Source organism: Hyperolius riggenbachi, chromosome 1, assembly GCF_040937935.1.
Source record: "Hyperolius riggenbachi isolate aHypRig1 chromosome 1, aHypRig1.pri, whole genome shotgun sequence".
NCBI lineage: Eukaryota > Metazoa > Chordata > Amphibia > Anura > Hyperoliidae > Hyperolius > Hyperolius riggenbachi.
Genome location: NC_090646.1, coordinates 604,714,369 through 604,736,355, shown reverse-complemented (window position 1 = coordinate 604,736,355; position 21,987 = coordinate 604,714,369). Strand labels below are relative to the sequence as shown.

At 46.9% G+C, this 21,987-nt stretch overlaps 1 protein-coding gene across 2 annotated transcripts in view; it reads right to left on the bottom strand.

Moving 5' to 3' along the window:
- IPO11 (importin 11) overlaps positions 1-21,987 on the bottom strand; it is a 604,534-nt gene that overhangs the window by 573,289 nt on the left and 9,258 nt on the right. For both annotated transcript variants that reach the window (XM_068249679.1, XM_068249671.1), the window contains exon 2: positions 20,706-20,850. In XM_068249679.1, coding sequence (XP_068105780.1) covers positions 20,706-20,843 — 138 coding nt within the window. In that variant the 5' untranslated portion in view covers positions 20,844-20,850. The remainder of the gene's footprint in view (positions 1-20,705; positions 20,851-21,987) is intronic.

The following is a 21,987-nucleotide window of genomic DNA, read 5'->3' as shown; positions in this document are numbered from 1 at the left end:
ACCAGGGCACAGGTGTAAAACGCCATTCCTCGAGGGCCTTATCCATGCCAGTGTTTAGGATGGACTGAGAAAGAGAGGAAGGTGTTCTACTTGATGAACCACACCTTTCCTGATTCGGTCCCATCAATTAATTTGAGCTGTACTAAAAATGTGAGGACCTCGGCCGTAGAGGACTAGAATCTCAACATCCCTGCAGTAGCGGCTTTCCCCAGCACCCAAATTGAGCAGAACCCTTTTTGAATGTACGCCTAGGAGGGGGACATTAGATGAGAGGGTTAGTGCAAAGGTGGCCTAAAATCAAGCAACTTGGTGGCCGATTAACCATCCAATTAGATAGATTCAATCAGAGAGAGATCTGCCGATAGGGTTAGGCACTAGGAGCTATTACTAAGACCAGGTTATTCATTAGTAAAATTTCGGTAACGTAAATTACCAATAAATTTACTAGCGCCACCACTCACCTCACACAGTGGGGCCGCCACACATACTGTACTTATTAGTTGCATACCTCGCAACTTTTTGAGATGATAGAGAGGGACACTAAGACACGCCCCTGCCATACCCCTAATCATGCCCCCCACCACACCCTTAGCCACACATACCACTAAAAATTCAAAAGCAAAAGATGTGATTTTATAATTCAAACCACACTGGTCCTTTCTATCATCGCTAGTTTTTTCTTCATATTAACATTTGACATTAAGACATATATTAATTTAAAGGATGGGAATAAAGTTTGGAGCCAATTAAACACATTTTTCTGTACAAAAATACATATATTTAGATAATTCTGTACATCAGTCCTGAAAGAGGGACAAATGAGGAGGAAAGAGGGACAGAGGCATTTGGTTTCCAAAGAGGGACAGTTGGGAGCTATTTAGTTGGGGTAAACTGAACAAATAGTGCAGATAGAATTAAACACATATAGTATCAGGGATATATTCTGGAGACCCACAACAATAATGCTGAGATGCTGGCATCTCTATTTATTTTTTTATTGTATTTATAAAGCTGAAAAACAACTACATACGAGATACTGCTCTTTTATCACGTCATCCAGTAAACATAGCCCATTGCAGGAAAATATTATTTCATTTCTGAAAGCTGTAGTTGATTCAGGAGTTTAAATAATTCAAGGTTCTAAACGCAGAGGCTATGGAGAAGCTGACATATATCCATACCGTACAGGCATATTTGTCAGCATTATTGAAAAAGTGCCAGTGCCAAGTACATCTACAACACCACTTATTAAAACCAAGCAGGCTCTGCATCTCACCGCCATTTGTCCAATGCTGACATTTCACTCCCAGCACTGGCTTCTGACAAGAGGAAACATCCACAATGAAGCGCTACACACTTCTGTTCTGTGGGAAATGCTGTTTACTTCTCGGGGCACTTTTATGCTTTAGTTCACTCCTTCCAGAAGAGTAATTGCTGCAACTTTTTTTTTATTTTGTGTGATTTCTTTTAATTGAGTGCAGCCTCAGTAAAAGCCAAATCACACGATGCAGCCACAGTGATTAAAGTCACTAAATACTGAGAAATAACAGGATTAAATGAATTTGCCACCAAATGAAGCATACAATAAAAGCAAAGTAACCCAAAATAGATCAATTAGCTCTGGATGAGAGGACGGGGCTATAAAGCAATGAAAAAGTACAATAGTTTACTTTACAAATGAGCTTTATAAATACTTGTACCAAAAATGGATTCATAAGTATCCCTGTTCAAACAGGCAAATACATGGATTACCAAAAGAGCATAGAGGAAATTCTCCAGGAGGATGGGTGAGGGTGGGAAAATATAAGAGCAATGCAAGGAAAGGAAAGGGAGGAAAAAAGAGGGGAAAGGAATTAAGCCATTATTTATCAGCTAACTCCCTACTTGATCAGTTCCAGTCTGGCTTTCGCTCCCAACCACTCCACGGAAACGGCCCTTACCAAAGTGGCCAATGACCTTCTTACAGCCAAATCCAAAGGTCAATTTTCCATACTCATCCTTCTTGACCTGTCATCAGCATTTGATACGGTTGACCACACCTTACTCTTACAAATACTTTCAAATGTAGGAATAAAGGGCCTCGCTCTCACATGGTTATCTTCCTACCTCTCTGGGAGGTCCTTCACAGTCTCCTACTCAGATCAGATCTCTTCTCCTCATGCTTTGTCTGTCGGGGTTCCCCAAGGCTCTGTCCTTGGTCCCCTCCTCTTTTCCATCTACGTGCACGGTCTTGGTGACTTAATCAACTCATTCGGTTTTCAATACCACCTGTATGCAGACGATACGCAACGGTACCTCTCGGACCCAGACCTTAACTCCCTCATTAAACGTGTTCCTGACTGCTTGACTGCTCTATCCACCTCCATGTCCTCTCGCTTCCTAAAACTTAATATGAGTAAAACAGAACTAATCATTTTTCCACCGTCTCTGGCCACCTCTCTGCCTGAAGGAACTATACAGTGGAGGAAATAATTATTTGACCCCTCACTGATTTTGTAAGTTTGTCCAATGACAAAGAAATGAAAAGTCTCAGAACAGTATCATTTCAATGGTAGGTTTATTTTAACAGTGGCAGATAGCACATCAAAAGGAAAATCGAAAAAATAACCTTAAATAAAAGATAGCAACTGATTTGCATTTCATTGAGTGAAATAAGTTTTTGAACCCTCTAACAATAAAAGACTTAATACTTAGTGGAAAAACCCTTGTTTGCAAGCACAGAGGTCAAACGTTTCTTGTAATTGATGACCAAGTTTGCACACATTTTAGGAGGAATGTTGGTCCACTCCTCTTTGCAGATCATCTCTAAATCCCTAATGTTTCGAGGCTGTCTCTGTGCAACTCTGAGCTTGAGCTCCCTCCATAGGTTTTCTATTGGATTAAGGTCTGGAGACTGACTAGGCCACTCCATGACCTTAATGTGCTTCTTCTTGAGCCACTCCTTTGTTGCCTTTGCTGTATGTTTTGGGTCATTGTCGTGCTGGAACACCCATCCACGACCCATTTTCAGTTTCCTGGCAGAGGGAAGGAGGTTGTCGTTCAGGATTTCACGATACATGGCTCCGTCCATTTTCCCGTTAATGCGATTAAGTTGTCCTGTGCCCTTAGCAGAAAAACACCCCCAAAGCAAAATGTTTCCACCCCCACGCTTGACGGTGGGGACGGTGTTTTGGGGGTCATAGGCAGCATTTTTCTTCCTCCAAGCACAGCGAGTTGAGTTAATGCCAAAGAGCTCTATTTTGGTCTCATCAGACCACAGCACCTTCTCCCAGTCACTCACAGAATCATTCAGGTGTTCATTGGCAAGCTTCAGACGGGCCTGCACATGTGTCTTCTTGAGCAGGGGGACCTTGCGAGCCCTGCAGGATTTTAATCCATTGCGGTGTAATGGGTTTCCAATGGTTTTCTTGGTGACTGTGGTCCCTGCTAATTTGAGGTCATTCACTAACTCCTCCCGTGTAGTTCTAGGATGCTTTTTCACCTTTCTCAGAACCATTGACACCCCACGAGGTGAGATCTTGCGTGGAGCCCCAGAGCGAGGTCGTTTGATGGTCATTTTGTGCTCCTTCCATTTTCGAACAATCGCACCAACAGTTGTCACCTTCTCTCCCAGCTTCTTGCTAATGGTTTTGTATCCCATTCCAGCCTTGTGCAGGTCTACAATTTTGTCTCTGACATCCTTGGACAGCTCTTTGGTCTTTCCCATGTTGGAAAGTTTGGAGTCTGCTTGATTGATTGATTCTGTGGACAGGTGTCTTTTATACAGGTAAGTAGTTAAGACAGGTGTCCTTAATGAGGGTGACTAATTGAGTAGAAGTGTCTAACCACTCTGTGGGAGCCAGAACTCTTAATGGTTGGTAGGGGTTCAAAAACTTATTTCACTCAATGAAATGCAAATCAGTTGCTATCTTTTATTTAAGGTTATTTTTTTGATTTTCCTTTTGATGTGCTATCTGCCACTGTTAAAATAAACCTACCATTGAAATGATACTGTTCTGAGACTTTTCATTTCTTTGTCATTGGACAAACTTACAAAATCAGTGAGGGGTCAAATAATTATTTCCTCCACTGTAAATGTTAATAACACTCCCATAACTTCAGTTCCCAAAGCACGGTGCTTGGGGGTAATATTCGACTCTTCTCTCTGTTTTATTCCTCATCTTAACTCCATAACCAGCTCCTGCCATCTCCAACTCAAAAATATATCTCGCATCCGTCCCTTTCTCACTCAAGACACAACCAAAATGTTAATACATGCTCTTATAATTTCTCGTCTGGACTACTGCAACGTACTACTTTGTGGACTACCTTCTAACAAACTGGCCCCGCTCCAGTCGGTACTGAACTCAGCTGCTTGTCTCATTCATCTTTCTTCTCGATCTTCCTCAGCTGACCCTCTCTGTCAAGCTCTTCACTGGCTGCCAATTAACCAGAGGATCCAGTTCAAACTCCTAACCCTAATCTACAAAGCTCTCCACAATCTCTCTCCCCGGTACATATCCTCACTAATTTCCAGATACAAACCCAATCGCAATCTCAGATCTGCACACGATCTTCTGTTGTCCTTCTCTAGAATCACCTCCTCACATTCACGCTTACAAGATTTTGCACGCGCTTCACCCCTTCTCTGGAATCCCCTCCCACAACACATCCGTCACTCGCCAACCTTTGTTACTTTTAAACGCTCTCTAAAAACTAATTTGTTCCGACAAGCATAAGCGCTACCTTAGGCCACTTCCCTTTGTCCTAAGGCAAAACTGCACCCCTACTAGATATCCTAAAACACACTGCCTCTATATATTTTATCGTATACTACCCCTCCTCTTGTCTCCCCCCATTCCCATTAGATTGTAAGCTCACAAGGGCAGGGCTCTCTCCCCCTTTTGTGTCTTGGTAACCATTATACATTTTATTCATCATGTTACTTTTATCACTGTCATTACCACTTCTGTGTTTTGTATTCTGTATGCTGTATCATTTTTTGTATTTTGTCACCAATTGTGTATCTTGTATATTAGTGTACACCATTGTCTGTATTATGTACCCCATGTTTGTTTCTTACTTTGTACAGCGCCACGGAATATGTTGGCGCTTTATAAATCAATAATAATAATAATAATAAAGGAAAAGAGAGGGAGAATAAGGGATTAAGGAAAGGAAGGGCAGTGGAGGAAACTGGGGAAGGGGGAAGAGAGGGAGAAATAAAAGCAATATTAAAAAGAAAGGGAGCACCGAAACTGAAAAGTAAAGTAAAAACCCATAAACCCAATGGGGGTGATGTCTACGGAAACATTTCAAGGCAGGGACGGATCTAGACCAAGTTGCCCCAAGTTGTGCCTGGGGCAATGTCAGGTTTTGGCACCTAAACTGCCATTCCCCATCCAAATTTTGCCGCCTTTTTAAGAATTCAAAAAACTGCGCCTGGGGCAAGAGACCCGCTTGCCCCCCCCCCCCCCCCCCCCCCCCTAGATCCGTCCCTGTTTCAAGGGAAAACAAGGTGAGAGAAATATGGAGGCTGACATATTTATTTCCTTTTAAACAATGCACATTGCCTGGTAGTCCTGCTGATCCACTAATAACTTTAGCCATAGAGCCTGAACAAGCAAACAGACAAGGTGGTTCTGAAGTCTGACTGGATTAGCTGCATGCTTGTTTCAGGTATGCGATTCAGACACACCTGACCAGAAAGATCAGCAGGGCTGCCAGGCAACTGGTAAAAGAAAATAAATATGGCAGCCTCGGGTTCCTTTTATCCTCTCTGCCACTAGACTGCACTCCTTCTGCCTGGGTATTCAAGATAGATCGGTATAACTTTCCATAGATTCAAGTCTTGGGCAAGGTCATCCTCTGTTCCTATTGAAAGCGGACCAGAACTTAGAAATTCCTCTCTGCTCTAAAAGATACGCAACAGCATAATAACCTTTAAAGAAAAACAGATCTTTGTTGCAGCTGATAACATTTCTGCAATAAATCTGCACTGTTTCTACTTCCTGCTTTCATGGAAGATGACATATTAACATCCTGTGCTTATCTGCCATCTCTGCCATGGCAGTCAGCTGACATGGTGAGAGATCAAATTACAACTTGTGATTAGACACAAATGAGTGGGAATTAGACAGGCTAAACTCTCTAAATACATACAGGGTGCATTTCTCTGTGTTTTCGTCTGTCCTGTGCAAAAGTTCAGGCCCACTTTAATTTATTGCTCTAGAGGCATAGATATTCATGTATGCAAGTCAATGAGAAGTGAATAGGCAGTGAAAATTGCTCTGGTCCTGAAGTGGTTATACAAGAATATACAGCTGCTCACATCACTCCACAGACAGAGCTAATAGTCTTCCCACCCCCACCTGGTTCTCAAATAAAGGGGCTGAATATTCCAGAGATACCCAGAGGAGTCTTTAGAATGATGCTCAGAAAGAACATACAGAATTCTCAGCAAACCCACAAAGAACACTCCGATTCGTTAACTTTGTGACATTGCATAAATCAAACTCATTGCAGAAAGACGGTTTCAAATGAGTCGCAGAAGAGCCTTCATTTGCTGAGAACAGTCTTATAAATCTTATAAATTGTCTTTGCAGTGATTGCATTGCTAAATTTCCAGGACGAAATAACATACAGGCCAGAAAACTGCTGCAATCAAAAACAAGTCGGATGCTATTTGCATCTTAAGAAAGTGTTACAGATCAGGTATTTAATATGACAAACATACAGAAAAAAAATACAGAAATACCCAAAGCACTCCTTAAGCCTGGTACACACCATGCAATTTCCCGTCAGATAGATGGATAGAATAGATCATTTCCGACAGGTCCGATCTGATTTCCAATCGTTTTTCTGATCGATTTGCATAGAAATGATCAGAAAAATAATAGGGAATGAAAGGAAATCGACCCATCTATCTGATGGGAAATTGCATGGTGTATACCAGGCCTAACAGCGTACTAGAAGTGACATGTGACACAATGAGATCATCATGTGCACTTACCACTTGAGGTCCCTGGGCTTAAACCCCCTAGAGACCCGGCCATTTTTACAAAATTGGCTACTGCAGCTTTAAAGGGACTCCGAGCAGTGCAGAAACTATGGAAAGATGCATGTCATTTTAAAGCTCTCTTTCTCCTCTTTCCAATGATATATAAATCGCCACCCGAAGCCTTTTAGTTCTCGCTATTTTCGCGATTGAAATTGCCGCGGCCGCGATTTCGATCGTGAAAATAGAGAAAACTAAAAGGCGTAGGGTGACAATTTAGGGGTCGTCAGAATGAGGAGAAAGAGAGCTTTAAAATTAAAATGATATCCATCTTTCCATAGTTACATTGTATTACACAGGGCGACTTTTTCTGCTGAAGGGAGCTGCTGACTTTGAGAAAAAGTCGCCCTGTGTAATACAATGTAACTATGGAAAGATGGACATCATTTTAAAGCTCTCTTTCTCCTCTTTCTGACGACCCCTAAATAGTCGCCCTACGCCTTTTAGTTTTCTCTATTTTCGTGATCGAAATCGCGGCCATGGCAATTTCAATCGCGAAAATAGCGAAAACTAAAAGGCGTAGGGTGGCGATTTATATATCATTGGAAAGAGGAGAAAGAGAGCTTTAAAATGATATGCATCTTTCCATAGTTTCTGCACTGCTCGGAGTCCCTTTAAAGCCTCGCTGTAGGGCCATACAACTCAGCACACAAGTGATTTCCCCCCCCCTTCCCTTTTCTGCTCACCAACAGAGCTTTCTGTTGGTGGGCTGTAATTGTTCCCTCATGTTTATTTATGTTTTTTATATATATATATATATATATATATATATATATATATATATATATATATATATATATATATATATATATATATATATTTCTTTAATATTTTTGTAAAAATGTTTTTTTGTTTTTGTTTTTTTGTTTTTTTTTTAAACCCACCCTCCCTCCTCCTACCAGCCAATCAGCGCAGCGGATCGCTGTAGTGACTCCCAGGGGGACAGCCGTGTCACACGGCTGTCCCCAGTACAGTGCTGCCGTAGATCGCAGCGCTGTATAGAGTAAACAGACGGCGAGTTCGCCGTCTAACAGTCTCCTAGTGGCAATCGCCGCTAGGAGACGGATGACGGAATAGAGCTCCGTCATTCAAGCACGGATGCGTGTGCATCCTCCTGCAAATCCCTGCCCCAGGATTTTACACCGGTGTTAGGCGGTCCTGCGGCTGCCACCGCAAATCCCGCCACAGCTGCCCCCAAACCTGTGCTCATTCTGAACGCCATATTCTTTATGCACAAGTGCTGCCGCGCCTGTACAGTGGTACAGAGACATACAGCTTGGAATACGATAAGAGCTCACTGAATTCCTTTGGGTGGTTCATGCTCGGCAACGATGGACCAGAGGACAACATTGAAAGCCGCCACAGGATCTACATGACTGGTTTACAAGTTACTGGAAGGGTTTATACTCAAACTTTTCAGTTCACACAGGAGTTAATTAATAAAATTGTCCTTGCTGTGCAAAATGATCAGATTGTACTGAGAGTATAAAGGCCCGTATACACGCTCGATAAATGCCGCCAGGCGACGATCAGGATCCGATCCCTCAAGCAACATCGTTGGTCCGAGGCATTACAGATGTGTGGTAAGCCTGCAGGCTAACTTTGTGCTGTGTGGCACTGGGTGGAGGGGGGGGGCAAAGCTACCGACCGTCGCTCAGCCGCATTGATCTGCCTGGTGAATCACTGGTCGGGCAGCAGAGACGGTCATTACCAGCCACCTCAGCTGACATTTGGCTATGGCTAAGGCAAATGATCAGCAGGGCTGTCAGGCAACTGATGTGGCTTAAAATGAATGAAATAAGTCAGCCTCCATATCCCTCTCACTTCAGGTTCCCTTTAATACAGCCAAGAATGTCCCCAAAGAGAAGACTCACTACCATAATCTGTGGTGGGCCTGTGTAAATACAAAAAACCAAGACTAAATGCTTTTACAGATACTGGGGCAAGAGAAGTGAGGTGTACTTTATCCTAGCCCTTGTATCAACACATGGCCAATGTTCTCTTATCTTTAGGGCTTATTTCCACTGGGAGCCGCGGCCATTTCTGATTTGGCCGCAGCTCCTGTTCTGCTACGCAGCCGCAGCCCGAATTGCCAAGTCGTGCCATGCATGCCTAGTGAATTGGTTGTGTGCTGCAGAAATCTGCAGTGTGCCGTCCAGATTCGCACCGAAATGCGATCTGGACGGCAAGCCATGTTACAGACAGTGGAGCTCCCATGTGAGGAAACGCTCTAAATCTGTATGTAGTGGAAACAGACCCTTAGTATCCAGTTGTTGTTTTTTCCTTGTGCATTGGACATACGCAAGCCAAAATATGAGTGCAATTTGTAGAAGCATTAGCTAATAATACAAGTTTAAACTGTTTGGAGCGCTTTTGACCTCTTTTTATATTTGTTTACAGGGAACTTTTCTTTGGGGTCTATCTTAAAGCTCTTCCTTAAACATTGCATCCAGAACAAATCAGAACACAGGTTAAAATAAGACATTCAACAGAGAACACAATAGGGAAGCCAGGAGAATGTAATGCATAAAGGAAAGAAAAAACAGGAAACGTTAAAATATGTCATTTGGACACAGATAAAATGTGACAATGGAGCTGACAGCAGAAGAAAGGGCTGTCAATTCAAAATAAGATAAATGAACCAAATGTGCTTCTGTGAAAGTCAAGCGAGAGGCAGAAATCTCAATGGATCAAACTGACAAAAAGGAAATGCACAGGAGATACAAAAAATTGTAAACAGTTCCCATTATTAACCCATTTGTGGCACAAGGAATACCAGCCACAATTAACCATTAAGTGTAGAAGAAAGAAAGCCACAAGGACATTAAATGACTTACAGGTCTAGTTCATGACAGCTTAGCACAAGCAAAAAAGTCATAATTAAAACTAAAAGGCACTCACCTTACACAGCTCTGAAGCTGTTGACCGAGATTCTTGTAGGACTAGAATTCTTATATGTAATGTGATGAGTCAGTAAATAAAACAACGCAAAACATTCAAAGAAAACCATTTCTCAAGTCTCGTACACACATATAAGGAATGGCGGAGGTGACATTGCAACCCGACACTGTACAGATGCATTGCTAGCCTGCAGGCTAGCAACGTGTTCTGTTGCCTACGGAGAGACTTAGCTAGCTGGTAAATGTGGGAAGAAAGTCCTTGGAGGTCACTAGTGGCTTGGCTAGCTGCTTGATATGTAGACAAGGTCCTGAAGGTCATTAAAGATTAATTGTTGGACTGAACGTTGCCCAGCTCAACCCAAAGCTTCAAACAAGCGCTAAAGGAAACTCGGCCAAGGCTGGCCAATAATGACCGCCTCTGCTAAGAATCTAGCATACATAATAGCTGTGTTCCCCTCACTCAACCCGCCTTCCTTATGATGCACCATCTTCTTCCAACTGCACCACTCCATCTGTCCTGGAGATCGTTAGAGACTTGGCTAGCTGGTAGAAGTGGGAAGAGTTCCTGGAGATCGTTAGAGACTTGGCTAGCTGGTTGAATTAGGAAGAGTTCCTGGAGATCGTTAGAGACTTGGCTAGCTGGTAAAAGTGGGAAGAGTTCCCTGAGATCGCTAGAGACTTGGCTAGCTGGTAGAATTGGGAAGTGTTCCTGGAGATCGTTAGAGACTTGGCTAGCTGGTAGAAGTGGGAAGAGAGCTAGCCAAGTCTCTAATGATCTATAGGAAAGATATTCCCACTTCTACCAGCTAGCCAAGTCTCTAATAATCAGCAGGAACTCTCTTCCCACATTTAGAGGCTAACACAGTCCCGATTTCCAAGAACTCTCAACTTTTACCAACTTGCTACGTCTATAAAGATCTCTAGGAACTGTCTTTCCACTTCTAGCAGCTAGCCAATTCTCTAATGATCTCTAGGAACTCTCTTTCCACTTTTAGCAGCTAACCCAGTCTCTGATAATTTTATAACTATTTTCCCACTTCTAGCAACTAGCAATATCCCCAGGACAAGCCCTCGTCGAATTTACTTAGAGGGGCCCAGGGCTGGAACAGTGGACCACAGGTCTATCGGGAAAGCCTCTGGATTATCTAGAAGCTTCCGTTTACTGAAGTATCTAAGTTTTTTTGTTGCCATTTAAGGTAAGCTTTACGACTTTATTTATTTTCAGGAGGCTGATGAGACACACATGTGACATTTATAAACACACTGAAGAGGGTGTAGGAAGGGTTAAATACTTTACTACATACTGAGTCGGGAGCAACTGCAGAGCTGTAATCCTGTAGTCCTGGCCACAAAGAGTTCATCTCTCTGAGCAGTGGAAGGAGGTGAGCATGGTCAAGTAGTCTGCTTTTGTGGGCTCAGGGGATTTGGGCAGCTTGCATCTCTGGGTACTGAGGGCCCTGCTGTAATTTGAAGTTCTATGTCCCTCTATCTCTAGACTGTATTTTACATCTCTCCCTGTGTAACCCCCACTAGAGAAGCTTGTTCTCAAAATGAGATGGCTGATGATACGAGGCAAACCGCTATTACCCCAGCTCAACAGAGAAAAACCCATAGCAGCAAATCAGTCTTTATCTCAACTGTTCTGCCTTCAACAGCATCCAATTCATTGGTCTAATGTTCTACATGTGCTTTCCACAGCTGCTTATTATATAAGCCTGGTTTGGAAATAATATGAAATAAGTTAAGAGTATCTTAAAGTTTACCAAACAGTTTCCAGATTAAAGGAAAGACACTCTCAGCTATTGATGCTAAAAGCTGGTATATACAATGCAATTTCCCCATCATATCGATGGGTCAATCAATCATTTTCTGCATGTCAAATCTGCTCCCGATTGAGAATGGGATTAGTTTGGTCCAGTATTGATCTAAAAATCGATCCCGTTCTCAATTGGGAGCAGATCGGATATCCCAGAAATTATTGATTGACTGGAAAATTGCATGGTGTGTACCAGGCATAACAGTCGTATTAGGCTTTTCCCCTGTCAGACTCAATGCTCGAGAGCTGCAACTATTTAGTATGTACTCAGTAGACAGAGAGTTACAGTTCCTCCCCTGCTCTGTGGACCTCGGTATCCTGTGCAGGGTGTAGTGTCCCCTTGCACATTAGTTTGCACCTTGTGCATCTGTGTGCCTTTTTATTGTATTCAGCACTAGTTTTTGCACTTTATGGTTTTTGAGCTTTATACAATTGTTGATGTTATTTGAATGTTTTATATGCACTTTATTCGCTATTTTTGCATTCCACAGACACAAATATAATTATATGTTCTATTGCACTAATGCAAGCACTTTCTTCAACATCCAATGTTACCTATAACACATTATAGGCTTGTTTGAAAATGTTTGTTTTAAGAGTATGTTTGAAGGTTTCCAAATTTGGAGCATGACGCCTTTGAGGCTGTGGGGGAGAGCTCAAACAAAGAGTTAACATTCATGAAAAGTCCTGGAATGCCTGAGCTAGAAAGCTAGAATACAAGAGGGTCTCATGGGAGGAGCGAGGGATCTGGGAGGGATGGCATCAGGAGATTAATAAAAAAAATGTATGTCGGGTAGAGCTTTGTATGATAGGGTTAAAAAATTGAACTGGATCCTATGGGTAATTGACAGCCAATAGGTCATTATTTCAGCTGAATGAATCAGATTTAAAGCATACCTGAGGCTAACCTCAGGTCAAAAACAGATACTTACCCTAAGAAGAGAGAAGCTTTTGGATGCTGTAGAAGAGTCCAATGTCCCATACACACGGGAAGATCCGGACCATGCTACTCTTCATGGGCGAGAGCAGTCAAGCTGTACCTGCAAGAGTATGGTTGCACCTGCAGATTAGCATGGGGCCAATCATGCTCAAGCTGCTCCGGCTTACTGCACAGGCGCAGCCGTACTCATGCAGGCGCAGTGCGGCTACGCTCAAGCACGAAGTGAAGCATGGCCATGAACTTCAATCCAACAAGCTCTGGTCGGATTCCTTTGGGGGGTCCATGGTAAGCAACGGTTGACCGGTGGACAGCATGGAAAGCCTCAGGGGTGTCAAACTCAAATACAAAGTGGGCCGAAATTGTACAGTGGGACCAAGTCGCGGCCCAACCTCAATATCTAGTGGTCACCTTCTTCCATTATAAAGTCCACTGGTGTCTTATGCCCCCCTCCCCTATACAGTTCCCTGATATCTAGTGGTCTTCTCTCCCCTATACAATCCCTTGGTGTCTAGAGCTCTCCCCCCCTCCCTCCTCTATACAGTTCCCTAGTGTTTAGTGCTTTAATCCTACCTCCCCCATATGGCTTCCCTGGTGTTCTAGGCCTTCACCTCCAATCTAGCTTCCCTGGTTGTCTAGAGTGGGCCAACCATAATGCTAAGTGGGGAAACCACCTGCAGGCCAAATTTAATGGCTCCGAGGGCCAGATGTGGCCTGCAGGCCAGAGTTTGACAAGTATGCTCTACAGGGTCCAGAGGCTTTCCACTACTTAGGTAAGTATCCGCTTTTTGATGCAAGGTTTGCCTGGGGTAGATATTAATGTGTCTGATGTCAAAACTGCTGTTTAAAGTTCAGACTTGAATTTTCACCCCTTAAAATGAAGATAAGATTATGGGACACCAGGAGAGTTCTATATAAAGATTAGAATTGAACTCCTAAATTTATTTTGCACTACAGATTGTCTTTAAAGTGTACTTGAAAGGGGGGGGGGGGTGAAGGAGTGCCCCTAGGGGGTACTTACCTTGGGAGGGGGAAGCCTCCGGATCCTAAAGAGCCTTCCCCTTTCCTCCTCACCAGAGAGGATCCAGTGCTGGGACCCCCGAAAATTGCCTACGTGCTGCTTTGTCAGCAGTGCGCGCAGGTGCAGTAGTAGTTTTCCAATAGACTCAGGTGGAAATAGCAGAGCCCAAACGGGTTTGCTATACTGCACAGGTAGTTTGTGCCTGCTACTTCCGCTGGAGCTTGAGTGGGAAGACACTAGTGCACCTGCGGGAACATTATTGACAGTGTCACCGTGGGGGAGTTAGCGCTGGAACGAGCTTGCTGAGGAGGACGGGGTAAGCCTCATTAGGATCATGAGGCTTCCCCCTCCCGAGATAAGTAACCCCCCAGGGGCTGGTTCACACTCGTGTTCACTTACCTAAGGGCTGGTTCACACTCGGGTGATTCTTCAGCGCTTTGTTGATCGCCGGCGAGCAGCAAAATGCTGCTACAATGTATCCCTATGGATACATTCACACTGCAGCGGTTGTGATTAATCGCAAACGCGATGCATGCAGCGTTTCGGGGGCAACTGCTCTGTGATTCTCGTTCTACTGAACTGGAATCACAAGCGCAAATTGCGCAGAATCGCAAGATTTTAGATCGCGTTCAGCTCCCGCGATGGCGGGCTAGCCGCGCTCCAAAGCACAGAGTGTGAACTAGCCCTAAAGGTTTACTTAAAGTCTTATATCAGTTCACTGATCACTACTTTATGAATAGGAAATGGTAGTGGTAAATCAGCGACAAATGCTTACCACTAACATACAGCAGCTTTATAAACCGTCCAATGTGACTTCTAAAATGTTCTTAAAACATACAGCTCACAATTTCAGAAAAAACGATGTTGACTTTTCTCAGTTGCTTTTCTCCAGGACAACCTTGCATTATGCTGCTTAATATAACAATGACGGATGTGAAGAAGCACGTACCTATGTACTTATTTGCAAGAACTGAAGGAATAATGAATAATGTGACTTGCTAGGTCAGAAATCCTCCGTAATTCAACTAATGCACACAATGGCCCAAAGCCTAAAACTAAGGAAGCTTACCTTGAGAATTTGAAAGGGAAAAGGACACTTCACAACCAACGTCTTTTACTAGCGTTCATAGAAAATACATCAAAGTGGCCTTGACATGGAGCTACAGCAATAAAACATACATACCTGGGGCTTCCATCGGCCCGATCTCTCTCACACCATCCTCTGACACTCGGTTCTTCCGCAATTGGCCCGGAGAGTCCTCCGGTCCAGAGTCAACTGTGCATGCATGGCCTGGCCACTGGTGTGCTCCTGCCGCGTTCACATGGCCTGGAGCGCACTGCACAGGCGCAGAAGCTCCCGGCAACAGGAATGCGCCTGGCCGGACTGCGCATGTGCAGTCTGGCCCTGACTGAAGGATTTTTTGGGGCCAGTTGCAGGACAAAGGAGAAGGCAACTGAGAACGACGGGGGAGCGATCAGGCCAGGGGGGCCTGGAGGAAGCCCCATGTGTGTATACATTTTTAAGGGGCCCCATCTCAGGTACACTTTAAAAGGGATTTCTATTTTTGCTGAGACCTTAATGACTAACTAGTTGGGATTACCATCTGTTTAAGAAATTTTACCTGCAGGAAACTTTTAATATCATTTAACCACTTGCCGACCAGGGGATTTTTCAGTGATCGGTGCTGCGTGGGCTCTGCAGCCCGCAGCACCGATCAGGAGTGCAGCAGGGCGATCAGACTACCCCCCTTTTTTCCCCACTAGGGGGATGTCCTGCTGGGGGGGAGTCTGATCGCCGCCGGCTGCATTTGCTTAGCGGGGGGGGCTCTTCAAAGCCCCCCTCCGCAGCGTTCTCCGCCGTCTCGCCCGCTCCCTCCCTCTCCCTCCCCCTGTGAGCTGCGCAGGACGGATTTCCGTCCTGCGCATTGAAGGATAGGCTTCAGCCTATCATATGCCGGCGATCCCCGGCCAATCAGAGGCCGGGGATCGCCGATATGCCTTACGGCATGATGTAAACAGCGGGGATTTCTTCCCCGCCTGTTTACATTTTTCCGGCGAGCCGCGATCGGCGGCTCTCCGGCTGTTCACGGAGACACCCTCCGTGAACTGACATGGAAAGGCCGATCGAGCGGCCATTTCCATGGTAACCCGCAGACGACCAGTTTACGCCAAGAAACTGTACTAAATACAATGATTAAAGAGAGTCTGAAGCCTAATAAAATACTTCTTTTTACCTTCTACTTATGTTCAGCAATATCAGCAGTCCTGAAACCCCGCAGTCCCAGAACGATGCCTCAATACCCCCAAAATCCCCGGAGCAAAAACGGGGAGCGCTCCCTGAAAGAGGCAGAGCTTAGCGCTGTAGCTCTGCCTCTACTGTAGTCAATCTCCGCTAATCGCCGCCCCTCTCAATGCTCTTTCACAGAGAGGGGCGGGGAGAGGCGGAGATGCACACAGAGATTGACTTCAGTAGAGGCAGAGCTACAGATCTAAGCTCTGCCTCCACGAGCAGAAAAAAACCATGACTTTGAAAGTTGTGGATTTTTGCCCCGGGATTTGGGGGGTATAGAGGCATCTTTCTGCCACACGGGACTGTAGCGTTTCAAGACTGCTGATATTGCTGAACATAAATAGAAGGTAAAAATAGGTATTTTATTAGGCTTCAGAGTCTCTTTAATAAAACTGCTTTTTTTTACAATATCAGTCAGTGTTTGCCCATAATAAAATCTCTCCTCATCCTGATTTACATTCTTAAAGTGGACCTGAACTCGTGCACAAAACAGAACATAAACATACTGTACAGAAATGCACCCTGTATGTATTTAGACAGTTTAGTCTGTCTAATCCCTTCTCATCTGTGACTAAGCATAAATTCTAATTTGCAAACACAGGATTTTAACCCTATGTCTGCTTCCATGAAAGCAGGAAGTAGACACACTGCAGATTTATTGCAGGATTTGTATCAGCCGTAACAAAGAAATGTTTTTCTTTGAAGGTTATTACGCTGTTGCTTATCTTTTAGAGCAGAGAGGAAGTTCTGAGTTCAGGTCCACTTTAAATTGATCATAGGTGGCGACATCTTTATTGCTGGCAAGGGGCATCACTGCAGAATGTTTGCTTATTGTGTCTCCCAGAGTGCACTGGAAGAAGGCGGCTTGTGACATCATAGCCAAAGCTAGACATCCCCAGGAGGGGTGGGGTTATATACAGCAAGCCCTATACATATTGTAAATTCGATCAAGCAAATAGTAATCTGATAGTATGGACCTGGAAGAAGACTGCTTATGAGGTCATATCTTCTTTCCTCAACGGTTTACATCCTGTGGGAGTTTCCCACACTTCACAGCGCCCACCCTGTGGGATTGGTCACTAAACTACACAGAACACCGCCCTTACACAGCTCACGTGAAATCTTACACCGCACTATTGTTTCCCTCCAATAAACTGTCATCCACCCTCCCCCTTAGAGGGAAACTAAAGTGTACCTGAGATGGGATAGAAAAAAGTATACATACCTTCCTCAGCCCCCTTCAGGCTGATTGCTCCCTCGCCATCCTCCCGTGCCACCTTGATCCTCCACTATTTGGCCTGGTAAGCCCATCAGTCGGAGCATGCGCAGTCCAGCTGAGTACTCCTGTCTCTGGGAGCATTCTGTGCCTACACGGTAGTACTGTGCATGTGCAGAACGCTACAGACGGCGGGAGCACAACATTGGCGCGGCACGGCCGAGCCACAGGTGTGCAGTACTGCCGGTTTAGAAGAATCACAGGGCCAAATAGCAGAGGATCTAGACACAGGACGGCGAGGGAGCAAACAGCCTGAGGGGGGTTGGAGGAAGCCCCAGGTATGCATATATTTTGTTCTGACCTCCCGTCTCCAGTTTCCTTTAAAATAAACAACATTCACATCCCTTACACACAAACCCATGTCACTTACAACCAATCACCATAAAATGCGCCCCTACCCTTCATAGCTTCCCATCTGCCCTCCTATAGGGCTTTCCCCTCACTCTGTTACTGCATGGTGGTCTAGTGCTGCCCCTGGCCCTATTGCTGTCACTCCCTGGTGCATACAACTTGCATTATTCATATCTTGAAAATATAAATCGAATAATAAAGAGCTCTCCTTTATAGGGCTTGATTCACAAAGCGGTGCTGTCAGCAGGCTTGTGAAAAGCCCCTTATCACGCCTAAAGAAACTTTGCGCGCGCTAATTAACTCTCGCGTGCAAGGCCTGGTGCGCACAAACGGCCCTGGGATGAGCATCTAGCCGGACCCTGGGATGAGCATCTAGCCGGACCCTGGGATGAGCATCTAGCCGGACCCTGGGATGAGCATCTAGCCGGACCCTGGGATGAGCATCTAGCCGGACCCTGGGATGAGCTAGCCGAAATAAAATGTTCATTCCTAATACCTGGTTGGCAATGACAGCCTGAAGTCTTGAATTCATAGACATCACCAGATGCTGGGTTTCAAACTTTTTTATGCTCTGCTAAGTCTTTACTGCATCACACTAAGGGAGTTTTTGCCCTTTTTTTCAAATGCAGGCGATTTTCAAAATCGCCCTAAAAACACTTGTGCAATGATCCTCTATGAGAGAGTTCTCATCTGAGCGGTTTGTTTCCGATCCGCTCAGAAAAGCGGTGCCTGGACCATTTTTGAGGTGATTTTGCCTCAATGGAAGGTATAGGAAAAATGCAAAACGCTCACAAAATCGCTTTGTGCGGCGATTGCGTGAGCGTTTTTAAGAATAAATACATTGTTTTTATTCTTTTTTTGGGTCAAAGAGTTCACTTCCTAACTTGCGTCAGTCAGCTTCTATGCGTATCAAGTCACTCGCACGCAACCTATAGATGCGTTCCAAGGCTTGCTACCACACTTACTCCTTCAAGCCAAAAGGAGGAAATGTGGTAGCAAGTCTTGGAACGCGTCCCATAGGTCGCTTGCGAGTGAATTGATACGAACAGATGCCGACGGACTTCTGGGTAAGTAACCCCGTCTCCCGTGCGTATAACTCAGGCATTTAAGCCTCGTTTTAATTCCAAATTAGAGTGGCTTCCTACTCAGAAGCCCATCGCTACTGGCTGGCCCCTGGGAGCAGCATCTGGCTGGCCCCTGGGAGCAGCATCTGGCTGGCCCCAGATGCTGCCCCAGCATCTAGCCGCGCCCTGGGACGAGCAGCTAGCCCCGCCCTGGGACGAGCAGCTAGCCGCGCCCTGGGACGAGCAGCTAGCCGCGCCCTGGGACGAGCAGCTAGCCGCGCCCTGGGACGAGCAGCTAGCCGCGCCCTGGGACGAGCAGCTAGCCGCGCCCTGGGACGCGCATCTAGCCGCGCCCTGGGACGAGCATCTAGCCGCACCCTAGGCTGAGCAACTAGCGGAGTATCAATCTGGCCCCGGAGCGGAGTATCAATCTGGCCCCGGAGCGGAGTATCAATCTGGCCCCGGAGCGGAGTATCAATCTGGCCCCGGAGCGGAGTATCAATCTGGCCCCGGAGCGGAGTATCAATCTGGCCCCGGAGCGGAGTATCAATCTGGCCCCGGAGCGGAGTATCAATCTGGCCCCGGAGCGGAGTATCAATCTGGCCCCGGAGCGGAGTATCAATCTGGCCCCGGAGCGGAGTATCAATCTGGCCCCGGAGCGGGGTAACAATCTGGCACCTAGGCTGAACAGCTAGCTGGAACCTGAGCTGAGCGTCTGGCTGGCCCCCGGGCCGAGCGTCTGGCTGGCCCCCGGGCCGAGCGTCTGGCTGGCCCCCGGGCCGAGCGTCTGGCTGGCCCCCGGGCCGAGCGTCTGGCTGGCCCCCGGGCCGAGCGTCTGGCTGGCCCCCGGGCCGAGCGTCTGGCTGGCCCCCGGGCCGAGCGTCTGGCTGGCCCCCGGGCCGAGCGTCTGGCTGGCCCCCGGGCCGAGCGTCTGGCTGGCCCCCGGGCCGAGCGTCTGGCTGGCCCCCGGGCCGAGCGTCTGGCTGGCCCCCGGGCCGAGCGTCTGGCTGGCCCCCGGGCCGAGCGTCTGGCTGGCCCCCGGGCCGAGCATTCCCTGGGCCGAGCATCTGGCTGGCCCCTGGGCCGAGCATCTGGCTGGCCCCTGGGCCGAGCATCTGGCTGGCCCCTGGGCCGAGCATCTGGCTGGCCCCTGGGCCGAGCATCTGGCTGGCCCCTGGGCCGAGCATCTGGCTGGCCCCTGGGCCGAGCATTCCCTGGGCCGAGTATCTGGCTGGCCCCTGGGCCGAGCATCTGGCTGGCCCCTGGGCCGAGCATTCCCTGGGCCGAGCATCTGGCTGGCCCCTGGGCCGAGCATCTGGCTGGCCCCTGGGCCGAGCATCTGGCTGGCCCCTGGGCCGAGCATCTGGCTGGCCCCTGGGCCGAGCATTCCCTGGGCCGAGCATCTGGCTGGGCCCTGGGCCGAGCATCTGGCTGGCCCCTGGGCCGAGCATCTGGCTAGTCCCTGGGCCCCAAGTGCCTCTTTTGTTTTAAAATGAGGCACTTCAAGAGCACTAAAACAGAAGCCAAAACACTTCTATTAGGCTGAGGAAATATTGCTAATAAAAGTGCAATGCCCTAGAGGTCAAAAGGCTATTTTCTGTGTGTAATGCAGCTAAATGACCCAGATTGTATATTACACGGTTTATAACTCAGCCCTTAAATTGAAAATTAGAATGAGACCCCAAGTAAGGTCTTTTATACCTTTTTAAAGTACATATACCAAATGTTTCCTCATAAATTTCATTTCAGTTCAGGTTTGCTAAAGGAACTATGTGCTGAGACAAGACGGCTGCTCTGCGTATTCAGGGGAGCCTTCAGAACAAGACTGAGAAGAGCACACAGTGGTCAAATAACAACACAGTGTTCAGCAGGCTGGATGAGGAAGAGTAAAATACTAAAATGTTAAGAAATGGCATTGGCACTTTTAGTACTGTATTGTGGTGGATTCATATGTATGGATTCCAGCTTTATATTTGAGAATAGTTTCCAGGTGGAGAAGTGAGGGAAGTCTCACCAGTAAGACTGTGTAAAATCCGGGCTGCGTCTCCCAGCACTTCAGTTGTTCCTCGGCTGGTTTCAGGACTGATGAATCCTGGCTAGATGCCTGCGTCAGGACCTGCAGCACAACACTACTGGCGCTATTCAGATCCATAAGGTACCTGCACAAAACAAATCACACAGGGAAACAAGGTCAACTTAACCTTGAAAAATAATCATTAAAGTCAATGGGAATCGGTCCTAACACAAAAAAAAACTAGATACCGTATTTTTCGCCGTATAAGACGCTCCGGCATTAGAGGGCAAAAATCAGGAAAAAAAGAAAAAACTAAACCTAGGTGTGTCTATGATGCAGGGGTGTCTTAAGGACTTTTTACCTCCCCCTTTCCAGTTACATTACATACTATTACACCACATATGGGGACAGTGTTATGTGCTGTGTCCCCCTGTGCCTGCTGTGTCCCCCTGTGCCTGCTGTGTCCCCCTGTGCTGTGTCTCCCTGTGCCTGCTGTGTCCCCCTGTGCCTGCTGTGTCCCCCTGTGCCTGCTGTGTCCCCCTGTTCTGCCTGCTGTGTCCCCCTGTGCCTGCTGTGTCCCCCTGTTCTGCCTGCCGTGTCCCCCTGTTCTGCCTGCAGCCCCCTGTGCCAGTGTCCCCCGTCCCCCTGTTGTGGCAGTGTCCCCCTGTTGTGGCAGTGTCTCCTGTTGTGGCAGTGTCCCCTATTGTGCCAGTGTCCCCTATTGTGCCAGTGTCCCCTGTTGTGCCAGTGTCCCCCTGTTGTGCCAGTGTCCCCCTGTTGTGCCAGTGTCCCCTGTGGTAGCGTCCCCTGTGCCTGTGGCCCCGTTGTCCGTGTGTCCTCCAGTGTCGGTGTCCCCCTGTGCAGGCAGTGTGAGTACACATACATTACCTGCTCCTGCCGCCGCGCTCCTGGCTCCCCGATCCTCTTCTTCCATCTACCGCTGCCCGCTGCTGCCCCCGCCGAACATCGCTGGCCGGTCTTAGCCGCATGGATACGCTATCAGCACACCACGTGCCGGGGTCACGCATGCCGCCGAACAACGCTGGCTGGTCCTAATTATCCGCGCATGGATACGCTATCAGCGTGCGCCGGGTCACACATGCGTATGCGTGACCCCGGCGCACGTGGTGTGCTGATAGTGTATCCCTGCGTGGCTAATTAGGACCGGCCAGCGTTCGGCGGCATGCGTGACCCCGGCACGTGGTGTGCTGATAGCGTATCCCTGCGGCTAATTAAGACCGGCCAGCGATGTTCGGCGGGGGCAGCAGCGGGCAGCGGTAGA